The sequence below is a fragment of the Micromys minutus genome (genome assembly GCF_963924665.1).
Source record: "Micromys minutus genome assembly, chromosome: 11".
Lineage (NCBI taxonomy): Eukaryota > Metazoa > Chordata > Mammalia > Rodentia > Muridae > Micromys > Micromys minutus.
Window position 1 is genome coordinate 40004482 of NC_137980.1, and position 17139 is coordinate 40021620.

Below are 17139 nucleotides of genomic sequence, written 5' to 3' on the forward strand. Positions count from 1 at the left end.
TTGTGCTTTGACCCCTATGGGTGATACAGCCAGAATGTTCAGAGCCCAAGAGTGTGAAGGGGATGAAGCTGCCAGGGAGACATTTCTTCGGTGTTTCTGTGTCAGAGCATAGGGCATGCACCGGTGGAAATGCAGCAAGTGGTCCTCTCTCCTACCTCCTGCATCCAAAAGGTGGTCACAGGCGGGGATGCAGCTCTCTTGCTTGTCTAGCACCAAGAGAGTCCTGGATTTGATTACCAGCACCAGGTGAGCCCGGTATGGTCGTGTGAGGAAGTCAGAGGCAGGAGGATCAGAAAGTCAGAGCTAGCTTTAGCTACGTGAAACCCATCTCAGAAGCAAACAGATCATGAACATAAAGGCAGTCCCTTACGAAGCCTGGTGTTTAATTTCTCTCTGGCTGTTCCGTTCACTGTTTTGAGTCCTTGTCTAGGTGACAGGGAAGTTCTGTCAGGAAGCTCCCTGGGTAGCACACCGGCAGCGGGTAGACCTCCTCCATTGCGGTTTGTGGTGTTTGCAGGGAGCACCATCATGTACGGGGCACTGCTGCTGTTCGAGTCGGAGTTCGTGCACATAGTGGCCATCTCTTTTACGTCCCTCATCCTCACCGAGCTGCTGATGGTGGCACTCACGATCCAGACGTGGCACTGGCTCATGACGGTGGCCGAGTTGCTCAGCCTGGCCTGCTACATCGCCTCGCTGGTGTTCCTCCACGAGTTCATCGGTATGACCCCCGAGCCTTAATCCCAAGACAGAAGTGTCCTCTCTTATTTGACATTGTCTCATTGTGTAGACCAGGCTAGCCTCAGGCTCCTAGAGAGCCACCTGCCTGTCTCTTTAATGCCCGGATTGAAGACGTGTGTTGCCGTATCTGACGAGTGCCCGTTTATAAACTCCACAGAGCTGGCTGGCTTGGGAAGGGGGTCTCTAATGAACACATCAAGCACAGTTGGCTTCCCTCTCTGTGAGCTCTGTCCCTTCGGATTTAACTCACTGCCGATCCAGAATGTTTGAATGAAAAGATGTCCGTGCCGCACATACACGGACTTACGGTTAGCTCATCAACAAAGTCTAGCAACTGTACACACAGAGCTTGCTGCCTCCCGTCTCCCGGGCCACTGGGGTGCTCGGCATGTCCAGAGGGCATGCGTAGGCTTATGAAAACAAGGCTCATTTCTTCCCGAGGGCCAGAGCCTTAGTGGAGTCTATCTGCTGAGAGCCCGCGCACTGCCCCACTTCCCCGGCACGAAGGGAAGGCCACGTTTGCTGTGCTTCTCCAGTGGCTATCCCTGGATACGGAACGTCTTCAGGGATAAATAACAAAGCAATTTCCTGGGACAGGGCCAACGAGGCCTCATTAGCCTCGTGGCTAAGCCAGACTTCTCAAAGTTTTGTTCCTTTTACTTTTTGGCATCAAGAGTCCCTTGGTTCTTGTGAAACCTCAGTCAGAAGTCCCGTCAGCGTGTGTGAGAGCAGGGTGGTCCACCAGCACCCTGGAACCTGGGCTGACGCTGCCCCAGGCAGCTCTCCGCCGTTCAGTAGCCTCATCTTACTCTTCAGGGCCCATCGTAAGCTCCATGAGAGCTACTGTCACGGCTGGCTGAGAGCCAAGACGCTCACTCCCAGCAGTGGCTGTCGGCTCATTTGGTACACCAGGAGTGCCTACCCTGGGCCACAGTGGCAGGGCACATGTGGGAACATCCTGTGGGCATAGGAGGCTGATGGGATCAAACCCGATGAGGTGAAAAGGACCCAGGTGGACCTCAAACCGTGCTCCATGAGTTCGTAGATTAGATAGTATGGCGGGGCATGGGGAAGGGGAGGCATGGCACAGGTCAGTGGGTGAAGTGGACCGGGGGGACAGAGGCTATAGAGGAGAATGTTGGGGAGCAGGGACAGCATGGGTGTGGGGACCTTTAGGCAGAGAAGTGTGGGGCAGTTTGGAACATGCTGACTGAGGGGCCGGCCCATGCTTGCTCTACACTGACCTCACAGCTGCGTTAGCTCAGCCAGCGCTCATCCATGTGTGACGAGCTGCCTGGTTGACTCCATACCTGTCTCTGGCTCCCCGCAATACAATTCTAGAGTGGATCCGGTTCCAGCAGCCCAACATTTTCTTTGTTGGGTCCTCTTGCCCCTCAGCCAGGGTGGACTCCAACCTCTGAGCTGTGAATTTGCAGGGGTCTGTGTCATCCCAGAAGGCCAGTAGAGAGACAGTGCGTTCTAGATATTCCGAATAGGACCAGAATGAGCTCAGAAACCCCTAGGGCATGTCTGACGGTCAGGGCACAGCCTAGGTCCCAGGCCGCTTCCCTACCCCTCACTCCTGTGATCCAGAGACAGGCCCACCTCTTCAGAGACTTCCCACTTGGTTATGGGGCATGGGGAGACCTGCAGGAGGACAGTGGCTTCTGAGAGGGTCATGTGAGACAGCCACCACCAGGGCAGCGAAACCCTGCTTTAAATTTCAGTGTCACCAACAGACACGGCTAACGGGTAAGTGCCGAAGGAGACAGAGAGGAGGGAACAGTCTGCCAAGGTTCTTTAGAGGGCACCCATGAGAAAAACTGGGGTATTCAGACTATCCCGGGAACACCGTTGCTGTAGGCTCTTCTCCCAACCTCACTAGCTCCCGTGAAGCCGCCAATGAAGATAAAAAGAACATTGCCTTGGAAAGGGAGCCATTAGTGGACCCTGGTCTCTGTTCCAAGAGGTTTTCTGAGCTTAACTGTGCCCCAGGGTCTGGATCTGAGGGAGTGCAGAGGTGTGGTCCCTGCCTCAGGAACATCAGGGGGCTTTGGAAGTTGAACAGGTAGATGAAAAAGGTACAGAAGCCGGTCGTGAGCTCAGTACATAGTAGGTGCTTCATTGGTGACATGCTCCCTTCCCTGCTGTGCTTAATTAAGACTAGGAAGGGCTCATCCCGCATACCCTGTGTGGAGCCCACAGCTTCCTCCCTCCCAAGCTTCCCAGGGCTCCTGACTTCTCCGTGTCCAGCGCTGGACAGAGAGCCCTGCTCCGAGTGAGCCTGATCTCACCGAGTGGCCTCTGCTCGCTGAGCCCTGTGGAACCCCCTTCTGGCTTTCTGTGGTGTCACTGAGCCTGACCACTGAGGAGCAGAGCCATGCATTGAATGTCACTTTCTGTGCTCTGGAGCTCAGAAGAAACTAATTGTCACTTAGAATCAAAAACACCTGTGGGCCTGTCTCCCAGAAGGGCCTTCTCCTAGCTGTTGAAAGTTAACATTTCACCAAGTGTGGGGGGCAGGTAGAAGAGGGAGAGGAAATGAAGGCCACGTACACCGCGGCCCATGGCAGGCCCTCTGCAGAAGAGGATGTGAGACGGGACGTGGAATGCATTCTTTGGTGGCCTTGTGTATGTCTTGTAGGACACTCTGGTCATGCCCATCTTCTTTCTTACAGATGTCTACTTCATTGCCACCCTGTCATTCCTCTGGAAGGTGTCCGTCATCACCTTGGTCAGCTGTCTCCCCCTCTACGTCCTCAAGTACCTTCGGAGACGGTTCTCTCCCCCCAGCTACTCGAAGCTCACTTCCTAAGCTGCAAGGCGGCAGCAGAGCCTCCGGTCTCTGCGCTCTCCCAGGAGGAAGTCAAGTTCCATGCGCACGAGCCACTTCAGGTGGACAGGGCAGTCATGGCCGGCACATGAGGCTTCACTGAGGCGGGATTGGGCACCTAACGGGGTTGTAACACTTGGCAGAATGGGAGGGAGGGGCCTGAGAGCTGAATCTGTCAGAACCTTGGGTGCTACGCTGAAGTGAGGGTGAGGACCTGGGACCGGGTGGCCCGTCGGAGGTTTGTGAGGGTCACTGTGCAAGCTTCCCTATGGTTTGAACCTCTTGTCATGTGATAAAAGTCTCTGTCTTGAAGGTTGCAGGCTTTTTCTTTTTAAACGGTCTTACAACAGATGTGTTCCTTACGCCATTCTTAGCCCTTAGAAAGGCACATGTCTCCCTAATCCCAGCACTCTGGAGGCAGGGGCAGGTAGATTTCTGAGTTTGAGGCCAGTTCAAACAGAGGGAGTTCTACTCTGCCTTCCAAGGTCCCATAAACCTTATCTCCAAAAAAGAGAAGTGTTTTCAGAAAAATACAAAGTTCTGAAGTTGGGTACAGTACATGCTTGGAATCCCAGTGTTCAGGAGGCAAGTTTGAGGCCAGTCTTCACTATTTAGTGAGTATTAGGCTAGTCAGGGTTTGTAGTAAAACTCCTGTAATATGTGTGTTTACATTTGTGAGAATACACATATACATATACACAGACACACACACAGGCAGGCAGGCACACACAGACATGAACACAAACACACATGCATGCACACATAGGCACACATACATGCACACACAAAACACATATTTACACACATGCATACACACGTGCACACACAGGAAAAGTAAAAACAGCGGTGTCTGTGTAGATGGAGGAGGAGGAAGAAGAAGGTGCTATTTGAAGATTTGTTCTGAAGTCCTTCTCTCGGGAGGGAGAAGCTAAGACCCTTTGGACAGCCCCAGCATGGAGCTGCAGGGACCCCGGCATGAGGAAGAAAGGCCAGGAGAAAGGAGAGGGTGCTGGTGACTGCACACTAGTGCACACTAGGCTCCTTCCACTTAGACAGCCTGCAGCCGCCCTTGAGTTAACTGTTCCTACCACCTCATAAAACAGTCCTAGCGGTGTGACCCTACTGCTGACAGCCAGTGGCCGGTGCAGACACTTTGAGCAGAGTTGCTCTAACTGGAAGTAGCAGCCGGACAGGCCTTTAATGTGTCGACAGCGAGATAAGAGCTCTGTTCATTGTTTAGACAACATGGCGGCTGTGACTCAGATATTCTGAAGCCGGAGTGGAAAGGTCAGGCCTCTGGGACCTCTCTTCCTCAGCAGCCCATTTCCTGAGAGGAGGGGGGAATCACAGAGGGAGGACTCAGCTGACAGGCAGAGGCTTCTCCCAGGCTTGTCCTTCATGGGCAGCAGTTCCCAGGAGGAGGCTGAGGGGAAGCCAGGAGTGGGGTCTTCCCCACCAGCACGTCCAGCGTTGCCTTGGAGATACCACCTTGTATCTTGCTCTTCTTTAAAAAAAATGACGAGTGACCGATTGACCTCCCATGCGTTTTGTTTTAAGAGCTTATGCTTTGGTAATGTTTTTCCTTCACTCTGGCCATTTCTTCTGGAGAGCAGAGGTGTCCAGGGAAGGTGTGTCATGACACGTGAGTGACTGACAGTTCAGGAATGAGGTCATCGTCCCAGTGTTCAGAGAGATGGAGCCAACCCCATGTCTCAGGGTGGAGGAGGTCTTGCTCAGTGTTCCAAGGCTGTTCTTTTAGAAGTCACCCTGGAAAACTGGAGGCCTTGAAATAAATCCATGCTGTGTTTGGAAACCTGAGCGCGGCCCTGCATAGAGGACGGCTCTCCTCTTGTCAAAGAAAGCGGTTCTTCAGTTGCATGAGTTCATTGCTTCAGCCCCTACTTGATGCTTGAAATCTTGTATTGACAGCACCCCCCACCCAAGGTGCTGTTCTCTTGGGAGGTGGTAACAGTGTGAAGGACTGAAACCCTCTGGGGCTTCATGTGATCAGCAGCTCGGTAGCACCACTGCCTGGATGTCCCAGAGCGACTGGGGACTTGTAAACGTGGTGTCACATACATCCCTCAGACCAGGAGAGGCAGGTGCTGGGCGAAGACCACAACCCACACATACTGAACTGCCAACTCAAATCAGGAACCCAGAACACTTGGGCATGCCAACAGAGCAGATGGCAGAGCCAGGGTTTGCAGCCTTTTAATGGTAGGATTCTCTAAGCCTTTTCCTTGGTCCATCCATTTGAAGTGAACTTGTTACATTCCACTAACACCCTTGCCTGGGAACACCAAGGGTCCCATGTCCCCAGCATAGCATTTAACCTGAAGTCAGAGGGTTTCAGGGCACAGTTGCTGCCTTTTGAATACAAATAGCCCCTCTGGACAGCCCTAGCTATTCCTCTGAGAAGGGCCTTATTTAGTTTTGATGATGGCCTCGGTCTGGACAAGCAGGTTCGCCTTAGTTTCTCTTACTTCTCCTTTAAGATGTGGTGAGCAGTCAGTCCCTACATCCTCATGTTTGTGCTCAGAGCTCATGCGCACATGTGAGTTGCACACGTGAGTCGCATGCATGAGTCGCTATGGTACTAGGCAAGCAAGGACACCCTATCTCTGCTTGGGGACACTGTGAGCACAGAGCAGACTGTTGCCAGTCCACTGGAGCTGAGATGGGACCTTTGAAAGTTCCACAGGTCCTAACCTCATTCCCCACTGAGAAAAGCCTCCATGCTGGTCTTCCACACCCCGACACCAGCGCCTCTCTGCCAACCTCTCTATTCCCAAACTCCTGAAATTTGGGGGCGTTAGATGCCTTTTAATGTATCTTGAATTTTGTGCTCACTGGAAAGTTCATGCTCATTTTTTCCTCCATAGTTTGTTTCTGCTTCGTTTTGTCTCGGGGGTGGGGTGGGGCGGTGGTGGAAGGTAGGAGAGAGCCTCAAGGACAGCATCTAAAACTCCTGCCAAAACTTCAAATCTACATGTTCTTCTGCTTCCTCCTGTTTTAACGAGGATTCCTACGGGGCCAGCAAGATGGTTCAGCGGAAGAAGATGCCTTCAGCCAAGCCTGACACCTTGAGTTTGAGCCTGGGACCCAACACTGTGGAAGAAGGAAAATAACTCTTGAAAGTTGTCTTGTGACCTCCACATACACAGACACACATGCACACACACATGCAAAGACCCATAAGCTACTGTTTTTAACTATTTTTGGCATTTGACTTGAGTCGGTCAATGATACCATTCCCAGTGTTTTTAGAAATATTTGATTTTCTTTTTCACATTTTTACAATTTGTGTGTGTGTGTGTGTGTGTGTGTGTGTGTGTGTGTGTACACATACATGTATATATGTATGTTACATACCTGGAAGAGACCAGAGATACTGGATCCTTGAAGCTGGAGTTACAGGGTGCTGGGAACCAAACTTGGGTCCTCTGGAAAAGCAGTAAGTGGCATTTCCAAAATACTTGATTTTCATTCCTTTAAAATTCCACCTCTCTGGCTGGGGACACGGGCAGGTCAGCGCAAGGACCTGAGTCTAAGCAGAGTCACAGAAGTCAGGCATGGTGGTGCATGCTCATGAATCTGGTCACTGGAGACGGCAGGATCCCCAGGCCTCTCTGGCCAGCCGGACTAGTCCAGTGGTCAAGTTCCAGGTCCCAGGGAGAGCCTCTGCCCCAGAAATCTGGGGGGATGGCATGGAGCTGACCTCTGACAGCATACGTACATTCACCCCATGAACTCCACTAGGATACTAGGTTGCCGCTCCAACCTAGAGCCCAGAGGCCTGCTACGGTCACATCATGGGAGCCTCTCCTGCACCCCACTTCAGCTGTCCCCGTGTGCCCAGAGCTGGGCTGGGCTGTGTCAGTGATGGCTGTGTTTGTGGGTGAGGCGGGCAAGTGGTACTTCTTATAGCAGCAGTGAGTTTGGGAACCAGAGGCTCGCTCACCCAGGAGCCCCATTTCTTCCACGGACTGTTGTGTGTGTGATGAACTAAGTGCTCACTGGGACATTGCTTGCTGATTAAAGGTGCTTGAGCTCAGCATGTTTTAATTTATTTAGCAGGAACGCCCAGATGCTTCGAATTCTTGGTTCTATGGTGACACGTGTGGTTGGCTTAGTTTCGGTGAAACCCCTCTCTTTTGTTTGCCAGCACGGTCTGTTACTGCTGTCCACTAAAGCTTGTGTTCTCTCTGCCTTTGGGGGTCATTTTAACGTATATGGGGGATGAAACTCAAGGCAGACAGGTCTGACCCATGATTCTGTCCTGTGTGACCCTCACAGCCAAACATAAATGATGTCTCCCAGTTAAAAGTTATGTAGGGAGCTGGGGATACAGCTGCCATGCAAGTGTGAAGACATGAGTTCAGATCCCAAGTGCCCGAGGAAAAGCCAGATAGAGCTGTCCACATCCATAACCACAGAACTGGGGACATGCAAAGAGAGAAAGACCACTAGACTCCCTGGCCATCCAGTCCGAATTGGTGAGCTCCAGGTTCAGTGAGAGACCTGGTCTCAAAAATAAAGTGAAAACAGGGAGGGAGGTGTTGACATGAGCTCCTGGCCTGCACGCACAGGTACACACATACACACCTGCACATGCACCTGCATCTACTCAAATACTGGTGTGTGTGTGTGTGTGTGTGTGTGTGTGTGTGTGTGTGCAACTTAGACCTGGCCTGGAACTTAGACCAGGCTGGCCTTGAGCTCACAGCAACCCCACCTACTTCCACCCCCCCACCCCCAGTGCTGGGATCAAAGGCATGCACCACCATGTTCCATGCACATCAATTCTTACCCTACACTGTGATCACCGTGTGACGTGTCAGATTTCAAACCCGATTGATAAAAATGAAGAAAAAAGTTCAAAGCTTTTCAATAGTTGACATGAAGAAATTTCTGTTTTTAGTGGCAGAGATTTTTTTTTTTTCAGTTGAAGGATGGAAGCTTCAAGAACTCGTTTCTGTCTTCAGACACAGGAGGTTTGTAAAGAAAGAATTTGGTGTCTCGTTAGCACAGTCCAGTCTCTTTAGTTAGAGGAGACTATGTCCCTGGGAGACATGACATTATCAGAAGATATCATCTGGGGCTCAACTGGTAAATAGTTTCTGGCTCCCAGTAGGCAGAGATCAAGGTGCATAGGGCACCCCACACTAAGATGTACTCAACCTCTAATGGCAAAGCTGCTGAGCTTTTACAGCCTCATTTAATGGGCTCATGCTGGTTTGCCTCCTGTATGACTATAAAATGGCCAGTCTGTGGAAGCGCATTCTAATATCCAGCTGGTCCTGGGCATTTCTTCACTATATGTCAGATAGAAATGGCGACTTAGCTGTTGGCATGAGCCTCATTGCCCTGGGCAAAGTGGTCCCCCACACCTAAGGTGAGTGGGTTCAGGAGCCCCTTGCAAGGGAATACTATTGCGCATGCTGCCCCTGCACATCTCAGCCACCAGGGGGCACATGAGGACTGAAAGAGCCGCCCAAGTTCCAGCGGCTTCCTTCAGGCCTCCAGAATTTATTTGATGGCCAAAGGCTGCGTTAAAAACAGACATTTCTTTCCCTGTTGCTGTATAGACTATTTTGCTGGGCTTAGTGCTTTTAAGATATATATCTATGGCTGGGAAGGGGAGGGGAGGGCACAGGCGGTGAATATGAATTTGGTATTAACTATTTGCAGTTTTGAACCACTAGCATCTGGTAACCATGCCAATTCCCTGTCGGGGTGATTTGGTTTAGAGACACAATGTTCCGATACCCTGGGCACTTCAGCTGTTTTTGTTATGAAACATCGTAGGGTGACAGGCGGCCCGGTGGTGTTTGTGAGGTGACCTAGGAGTGATGGATTGGTTCACCTCAAAATAGAACTGTCGGCTCCAGGCTTTCCAGAAGTCGGAATACAGTAACAGGATTCATTCAGGCCTTGCTAATTTCCGACTTTAAATGAGTTACATAACCTAGCGGGCCCCGCCTTTTCGCCTCTCCAAACTACCCTAGAAGCCATGGGGAATCTATCATTAAAAGACAGAAATAACCCTGCTGGGCTCTGGGAAAAAGTTGAGTTGGTTATTTTTTCCCCCTTCTCCGATACCTCCTTTTACTTCCCCAATTTTTTTCACCCAAACATTGCATAATTTTTTTTCTTGAGCCAAATCTTTCCGTGGGATTTGGTTTCACCCCCATGTAGCTGTGGTTGGAGGGGTGGCTTCAGCACTTTGGGGGGCTGGTGAATTTTTGGAGGATCACGAAGTACTAGATCAGGTTTCCTTCAAAGCCCAGTGCTCGGGTTCCTCCCACCCTGCCCCCTTCTTTTGTGAGTGACCTGTTCCACAGCATCTTTGCAGACTGTTGCCTGCTGGCATAGATGTTAGGGCAGAGTTCCGCCCTCTTCTCCACGTTGAGGTTTGATTCTGAAACAGAATCCGCTAGAACTCAGGATAACTGAGTCACCATGAAGTCACCCACGACCTGGGCTTGGGCACAAGCCAGGTCCCTTTCTTAGCATTTGGCTGTGGCCTCTGTCTGTCCATATGGAGAACTTGGTGTTCTGAGTTCAGGGGAGAGTAGAGAGACACAGACAGACAGACAGACAGACAGACAGACAGACAGACACTTTTGTTGGGTCATCTACCTGGGGATCTTTCCTTTGAGAAAGACTGGGAAGTCTGGCATAAAGTGGAGAAGGGGGCAGAGGGTGATTAGATTTTGCTGAGGTTTTGGTACATTTTTTTTTCTACCCTGGGGAAACAGTGTGCCTACTGTGTGTGAGGAAACACTGATCTTGGGATGGCACTATTTGTGTGTGTGTGTGTGTGTGTGTGCGTGTGTGTGTGTGTGTGTGTGTGTGTGTGTGTGTGTGAATGTATGTGTGCACGTGTGTGTGAGTGTGTGTGTGCATGAGTGTGTGGTGTGCATATGTGTTTGCATGTGTGTGTGCATGTATGTATGTGCGAATGTGAGTGTGTGTGTGAGTGTGCATGTGTGCATGAGTATGTGTGTGTGAGTGTGTGTGTGTGAGTGTGTGTGTGAGAGTGTGACAAACACATGGTCCACTAGCATGTGATTCTAGTACCTAGTAGAGATGAGGCTTAGTAAAGAAGACAGATCTAGGTAAAGTGTAATGGATGGGAGGAAGTGAGGGGCAGAGAAGGGCTGCTGGGAGTCAGCTACTTGGACCTGGAAAGAATGGAGCCATGGAAAGCCCTGCCCTACAGGGAAGAGTGTTCGGCAGTGATGTGCAAAGGCCCTGGGGTAGGAATCACTAGTTATGTTGGAAAGGCCCATGGGTAGGAGAGCTGAAGAGTCATGGGGCTCATAGAACTTGGCCTTCAGACCAAGGAGGTCTATAGCATTAGAGACCTAGCCTTCTGCACTTGAGCTGTGTCCTGCTTTCCTTCTTCCCTCTTTGTCCCCTCTTCACCCCTAAGCAGGGGTCTCCCATGAAACCACCTCTGTAGGCTGTTCACACCAGCTGTTGCATGTCAGCCCAGCCGATTCTGAAAGAGACTTTGGATGGGACGTGTGCTTGCTTTTTAGGTAAACAACACGGAAGAAGAGCCCTGCTCAGCCTTTGGCCTGGGTGGCTGGGGACCGAGGTGACCTCTTTCTCAAGTTCTGATCCAGAGATCAGCCGCTTAAAATTAAGAACGGTGTGTGTAGGAAGGGCACGCAGGGGAAAACCCCACTGAGTGTGCCCCTATCCCTGGTGTGCTCATTTGGGTCAAGGTTTGAAGGTAAAGTCTTGTGCGGTCAGAACTTCGGCGCCCTGGCCACATTCAGATCCCCCCTCCTTCCCCCAAGGAAGAAGAGCAGGCTGCGGGAAGAATGCAGAGAGCGTCCTAAGGACCGGCAGAAATGTGACTTCGTTTGTCCTTATATATGAAACAGATTTGTAAAGAGGCAAATCGGAGCTGCTAATGACACCCAGAACCCCTCGGATTCCAGCAGGGCTGGGCTAGGCAGTCAGTTGGCCCCCGAACAGCTCATCAGCCAGAGACTGAGGTGGGTGATTGCCCTGGAAATGAGGCAGGAATCCTTCAAAGATGCTGCTGGTAATTAGAATCTAAGATGCCACTTTGTATGCACATAACTTAGCATAATTTTGTCAGGCGGCTCATCAGCAGGCACATTAGAGAAAATGGCCCAGGGCCTCCCAAAGCCGGGCCAGTGCACACAGAGCCGTGGAGCCGCCTGCTCTTCTAGGGTAGCCTTGATGGAAGGAGAGCCAGCCAAAGTCCAGCCTTGGAGCTGGGAAGCTGGCTCAGTCTGCAGGGCGACTGTAGTGCAAGCATAAAGACCTGCGTTTGAATTCCCCAGAGCCCTGTGCACAAGAGCCCCAGACATGCAGTAACCTCTGTGGGGGAGAGGGAGGGGGAAGGAAAGAGGGGGACAGTCCCAGGGCTCAGAACCCTGTGCACAAGAGCCCTAGACATGGAGTAACCTCTGTGGGAGAGGGGGAAGGGGAGGGGGGAAGGGCTCATAGGCCAGCCAGCCTAGGAGAATCAGCAATCTCCAGATTCACTGAGAGACTCTGTCTCATAAAAACAAGGAGGAGAGCTCTTGAGGAAGACACACCTATGTTGCTGGGGCCACACAGAAGCATGTGAATGTTATGTGCTTATGTGAGTAGTGTGTCCCCACCCCCAGACACACAACATGAAGTACTTCTTAGTGAGATGGAACAGAGGGATAAAGGGAACCAGTGTTACACTGGGGGCACATTGGCATTGGGGGTCAGGAAGCAAAGGGCATGGGTCAGAGACCAGGTATGCTTGATACGGCCCCAGCTATTTCCCTGACTTCTTATCTGAGTGACCTGGAGCCAGTTGCTTCAATTCCTTACCTTTTAAGAGTCAGCAATGAGGTGACCAGGCTGGGGGTGCAGACGTGCTAAGGTTCTTTTCACAGACAGTTTGACCTGGGTGGACAGAGACATCACTGTCACCACCACCCCCCAAAAGCTCCATGATCCTTGTCAAAACTGGCTTCTATTTGCCTGGCATTCTGAACATTATCTGCCTTGCTCTTTGCAGGTTATTGAGCCTGTGGTCTAGATTCTTTGCTCCAAAGTAGATGACACCTCACCTCTGGTGTGCTGGGCTGGCTGGGCACCCAGCTGGGGCACAGTCCCCTGCAGGGTTGAAGCCTGTGTGACCACAGAAAAAATAAAGTTGCCTCTCCAAGAATGTGTGCACTCAGGGTTTTGGGAGAGACCGCATGGAAGTAATCAAACTGGAAAATGATTTCAAAGTTTTTTTTTTTTTTACATTAAAACATTCATTAATAAAACAGAAGGCAGAATTTGCTTGAGTTTAATAAATTCCAAAGCTTGAGAGGCGAGATGGAAAGGGATTGGCTGGTGCCCACATGGGGACAGTGGCTTTGCCTCTGATTTCTGCTCCTGGAGTCCCTAGGGGGACGGGGAAACCTAGTATCTGACCCAGGGCAGGGACTCAGCAAACCTTCCTGACACTCGAGGTCTATTCCTTTGCTTTGTTCAGTGTTTATAAAGTCTGGTGAAATATACACAGCAGGAAACCACGCCAACGACTTTAAATCATGCAAGTCAGGCATTACATTGTGGATCTGAGAGTAGGAGCTGGGGGCTTGGGAGCTTGAGTGGGGCTCTGCCTTTCCATCCTATGTCATACCTGCAGAATTCATGCCCCCATCTCGCAGGACAGGTATCCCAAGCCCCACTGTAGATGAGCAAACATCGAGAGCAAAACCGCTTCGCACAGTACTAACTACTACCAAGAGGAAGATACCTGCTGTGACATTACAGAAAATTCCCTAACAACACACTCAAATTAGATGGGACCTGTTCCCTGTGCTAGTTGGTTTTAACTGTCAATTTGACACAATCTCATACTACCTGGAAGAGGGAAAGAGGTTTGCAGAGAGATTGTTCAGATCAGGTTGGCCTGTGGGCCCTATGGGGGATTGTTTGGATTGTTAATTAACGTGGAAAGACCCTGTCCATTATGGGCGGCACATTCCCTAGGCAGCAGGTTCTAAACTATGTAAGACGGAGAAAGCCGGTTGAGTAAAACAAGCAATTGGTGGTATGAGGGCAACCCGTTTTCCTCTGCTCTTGACTGTAACGAGCTGCCTGAGTTCCTGTCTTGGCCTCCCCTCCATGATGGACTGTGATGTGGAACTGTCAGACCCTTTTTCTTCTATGTTGCCTTGTGCCAAGGTATTTTATCACAGCAACAGAAGTAACCTGGAACATGTCTTATGGAAGAGAAGGCTGGGGTTAGGAAGTCCATAGGAGCAGTGCAGCTGTCTTAGTCACTGTTGTATGGCTGTGAAGAGACATTATGACCAAAGTAACTCACAGAGAAAAGCACTTAACTGGGGGCTCAGTTACAGCCTCAGAGCTTGGTCTATCATCATCATCATCACGGTTGGGGGTGGGCAAGCAGGCAAGCTATTGGAGAAGTAGCTGAGAACTACCTCCTGATAGCTACAGGCAGAGAGAGATGGGGCTCGGAGTGGGCTTTTGGAATCTCAAAACCTATTTTCAATATCACACTTCCTCCAATGATGTCACGCCTCCTAATCCTTCCCAAACAGTTCAACAAAGTGATGACTAAGCATTCATATGTATGTGTCTGCGGAGGCCATTCTCATTCAGACCACCATGGAAACCCAAGCTGGGCCATCATCCTCGATATCTGACATGGTTGTGAGAGTCTCTGACGGCTCAACAGCAGGGAAGCAGAGAAGGACATGGGCATTCTCTGTCATGTGGGACCTTTCCAGACTCCCCAATGAGTCATTTCTGCCAACGCCTTGGTCAAACAACCTAATTGCTACACATACATTGCAATAAGGTTGGGAATGTGACCTTCCTCAGTGAAGCCGGGTTTCTGAGGTAGGTGGGGATGGCAGGTGGGTGAACAGCAGTAGAGTAGGAAGGGATATAAGAGCCCAAGGAGCCCAGGAGTACAACGGACATTTTTCTGTATGCTAGAGGTATCTATATACTGGAAAAATTAGAACATGCAGGCCCAACCTGGCCAAAGACATTTCCTTCACTCTTGGAGATCAAATTTTTTGACAATACTTTCAGTTCTTTTCAACTTTTACAAAAATACCTTGGACCTAGGCCAGTCATACCCTTGATGAGTTTCCATGCCAGTTACAGTAGGGAGCGGATTTGATTTGCACTGGGGGAAATAAAGGGCTTACCCGTCCTCAGTGGGACTCAGCCTTGTACTTACAGATGGCTAGAATAAAACAGATGTGGCAAATGTTGGTGAGGATGTGGAGCAGTGAGGACTCCCACTCTGCTCCTGGTGTGAGATGTGCCCATTATCTTACAGAACATCTTGGTGATTTTGGACATGCCTGGCTCCTGACATGTGTCTGGGCTAGAGTGCAAAGAGGCCGCAGCCACTGTGCAAACAGGTCTGGCGGAGTTTTTAATAGCAGTTTCGTTGAGATCTAAGTCATATACCGTGAAATATAAAATACTTTAAATGGCTAGAATCAGAGTTGCCATGGAGCCAGCAATTAATTGCCCTCCTTGAGGAACCAAGTCACATACACACAAAAAGCTTTATGCAGATGTTTACAGTAGCAGTATCCATAAAAGCCCAAGAGTGGGCATGATGCTAGTCTTTGTAACTAACAAAAAGGTAAATGTACTGTGGTATGTCCATACAATGGAATACCATTCAGCAATGAAAAGTAATAAAACATGGTGCATACTCTATAGGGAGAAACCTTGAAAACAATGTGAGTAGATGAAGTCAAATGTGGAAGAACCAGTCTGAACTACATGATGTGTCCGAAGAAATAAATCTGTGGAAAGAAGCAGCTAGTCATCAAGGGAACTGGATGGGCACCGAGTTTCCTTTGAGGTGACAATGACTGTAAAAGGCTGTAAGCTGGCTGGAACTACTGACTGCAGTGTGTATATGTGACCCCTAGAGTGTGTGGATATATATCTCAATAACACTGTCCCAGAAAGCCCCGGTTTCTGCCCATCCGAACAGGCGGGTGTTGCTTGAGGAAGATAATGCAGCATCTTCAGTTCCCAGCTGATCTTCCCGTGATGAGGTGTCTCTTCTGTCCATTAAAAACATTGCAAATAGACACGGGGTCCTCTCAGCACCTAGGAGACTGAGGCAGGAGGATGATGGCAAGTTCCAAACCAGACAGTTCCTGTCAAACAAACAACAAAACTAAACCCCAGAGCCACACTGTTTTCTTACTATCCGGTGTCAAGAGAGTTCTTGTTTCCAGATACAACTGCTCTCAGATGTGTGAGTCCCACCCACCCCTTCCCATAGCTTCTCTCCTCCTCCTCTTTATCATCCACACGTTGGAGCTGGGCTGTCCTCGAGGCCATGCGGTGGTGTCTGGTGGTGGTTTGAATTTGGATCAGCTTGCTTCTCTGTCCGGCTTGTGGGCCTTGGTTCGCCCCAGTGCCCGCTGTGGCTGTATGAATGTGCTCGGCCTGCAGAGGGGTTTGAAGAGCTCCGTGCTCTCTGAGGTAAAGTGCTCAGGTCGAGCACCATTCTGTGGCGCACCACCCCTTGGCACAGCTTCAAGGCTGCTGGTGACAGCCTCCACGTCACTCTCTGCCAGTCAGCTGCATTCCTGGCTGAGAGATTCCATCAGTGACGCTCCATTTCTCCGACTCCCAGAATTCTCTGGGGCCCGTCTTTGCTTCCACCCCCAACATGGTTCCTGGGGGCATTGCCACACTCTGTAGTTGCTGTCATTGTGGTTGTTTCCACCTTCTAATTATGAACAGAGCCAACCTCAGGACGGGGCACATGCCTCGCACTGTGAGTCACCTTGGAGTGCCGTCACTCTGGGGAGGACAGCCCCTGGGCTGTCTGAAGTCAATGCTTGGCACTTATTGTCTGAGCATCGTTGAATGCTTCTGGATATAGGGAAGCTTCCACGCTCTGGGGTTGTAAGGATTCTAGCCCTGCCCCCATAGGCTAAAGCATCTATCTGTAGGGTGTGAGGGCAGCAAGCCTCCCTCAGGTCTCTCTACCCAGATGCCTCTCCTTCCGAGTGGCAATCCTCAACCTCCCCTCACTGGGCAGTCCTGTGACTTTCTGGCTTCCCCCCGCCCAGGGGCACCTGGCTTCAGCGTCATTCACTGAGATGTGAAGACAGATGATAGTCAGACACATTTGGGATTGTGGGTGCTTATGAGAAAGAGTGCATAGTGAAGCTTCTGTAGATGTGACACCAAGAAGAAAATAAACTAGGTAATAGCAATTACACGGCAAGATTCATGGGAGACTGACCTGAGTTGGGTCTGGGTTGAGGGATGGGGGTAGAAAGGCACACAGTGACTGGTGCTGATGAGTCCTGGGGTGTCATTGTTCACTAAGATGTAGCTGGTCTCGGCTGTCAACTTGACACACACCTGGGAAGAGAGAACCTCACCTTAAGAATTGCCCCCATCAGATTGTGAGGCATTTTCTTGATTGTCAATTCATGTCGGAGGGCCCGGTCTACTGTGGGCAGTGCCATCCCTAGGCATCTGGGCCCGAGCTGTATAAGACAGGTTGCTGAGTG

At 50.5% G+C, this 17139-nt stretch overlaps 1 protein-coding gene across 2 annotated transcripts in view; it reads left to right on the forward strand.

Moving 5' to 3' along the window:
• The window catches only part of ATP9A (ATPase phospholipid transporting 9A (putative)), a 96964-nt gene extending 93085 nt beyond the window's left edge, over nt 1–3879 (forward strand). For both annotated transcript variants that reach the window (XM_080924919.1, XM_080924920.1), the window contains exons 27-28: nt 518–721; nt 3420–3879. In XM_080924919.1, the coding sequence (XP_080781045.1) occupies nt 518–721; nt 3420–3556 (341 nt within the window). In that variant the 3' untranslated portion in view covers nt 3557–3879. The remainder of the gene's footprint in view (nt 1–517; nt 722–3419) is intronic.
• Nucleotides 3880–17139: the final 13260 nt, after the last annotated feature.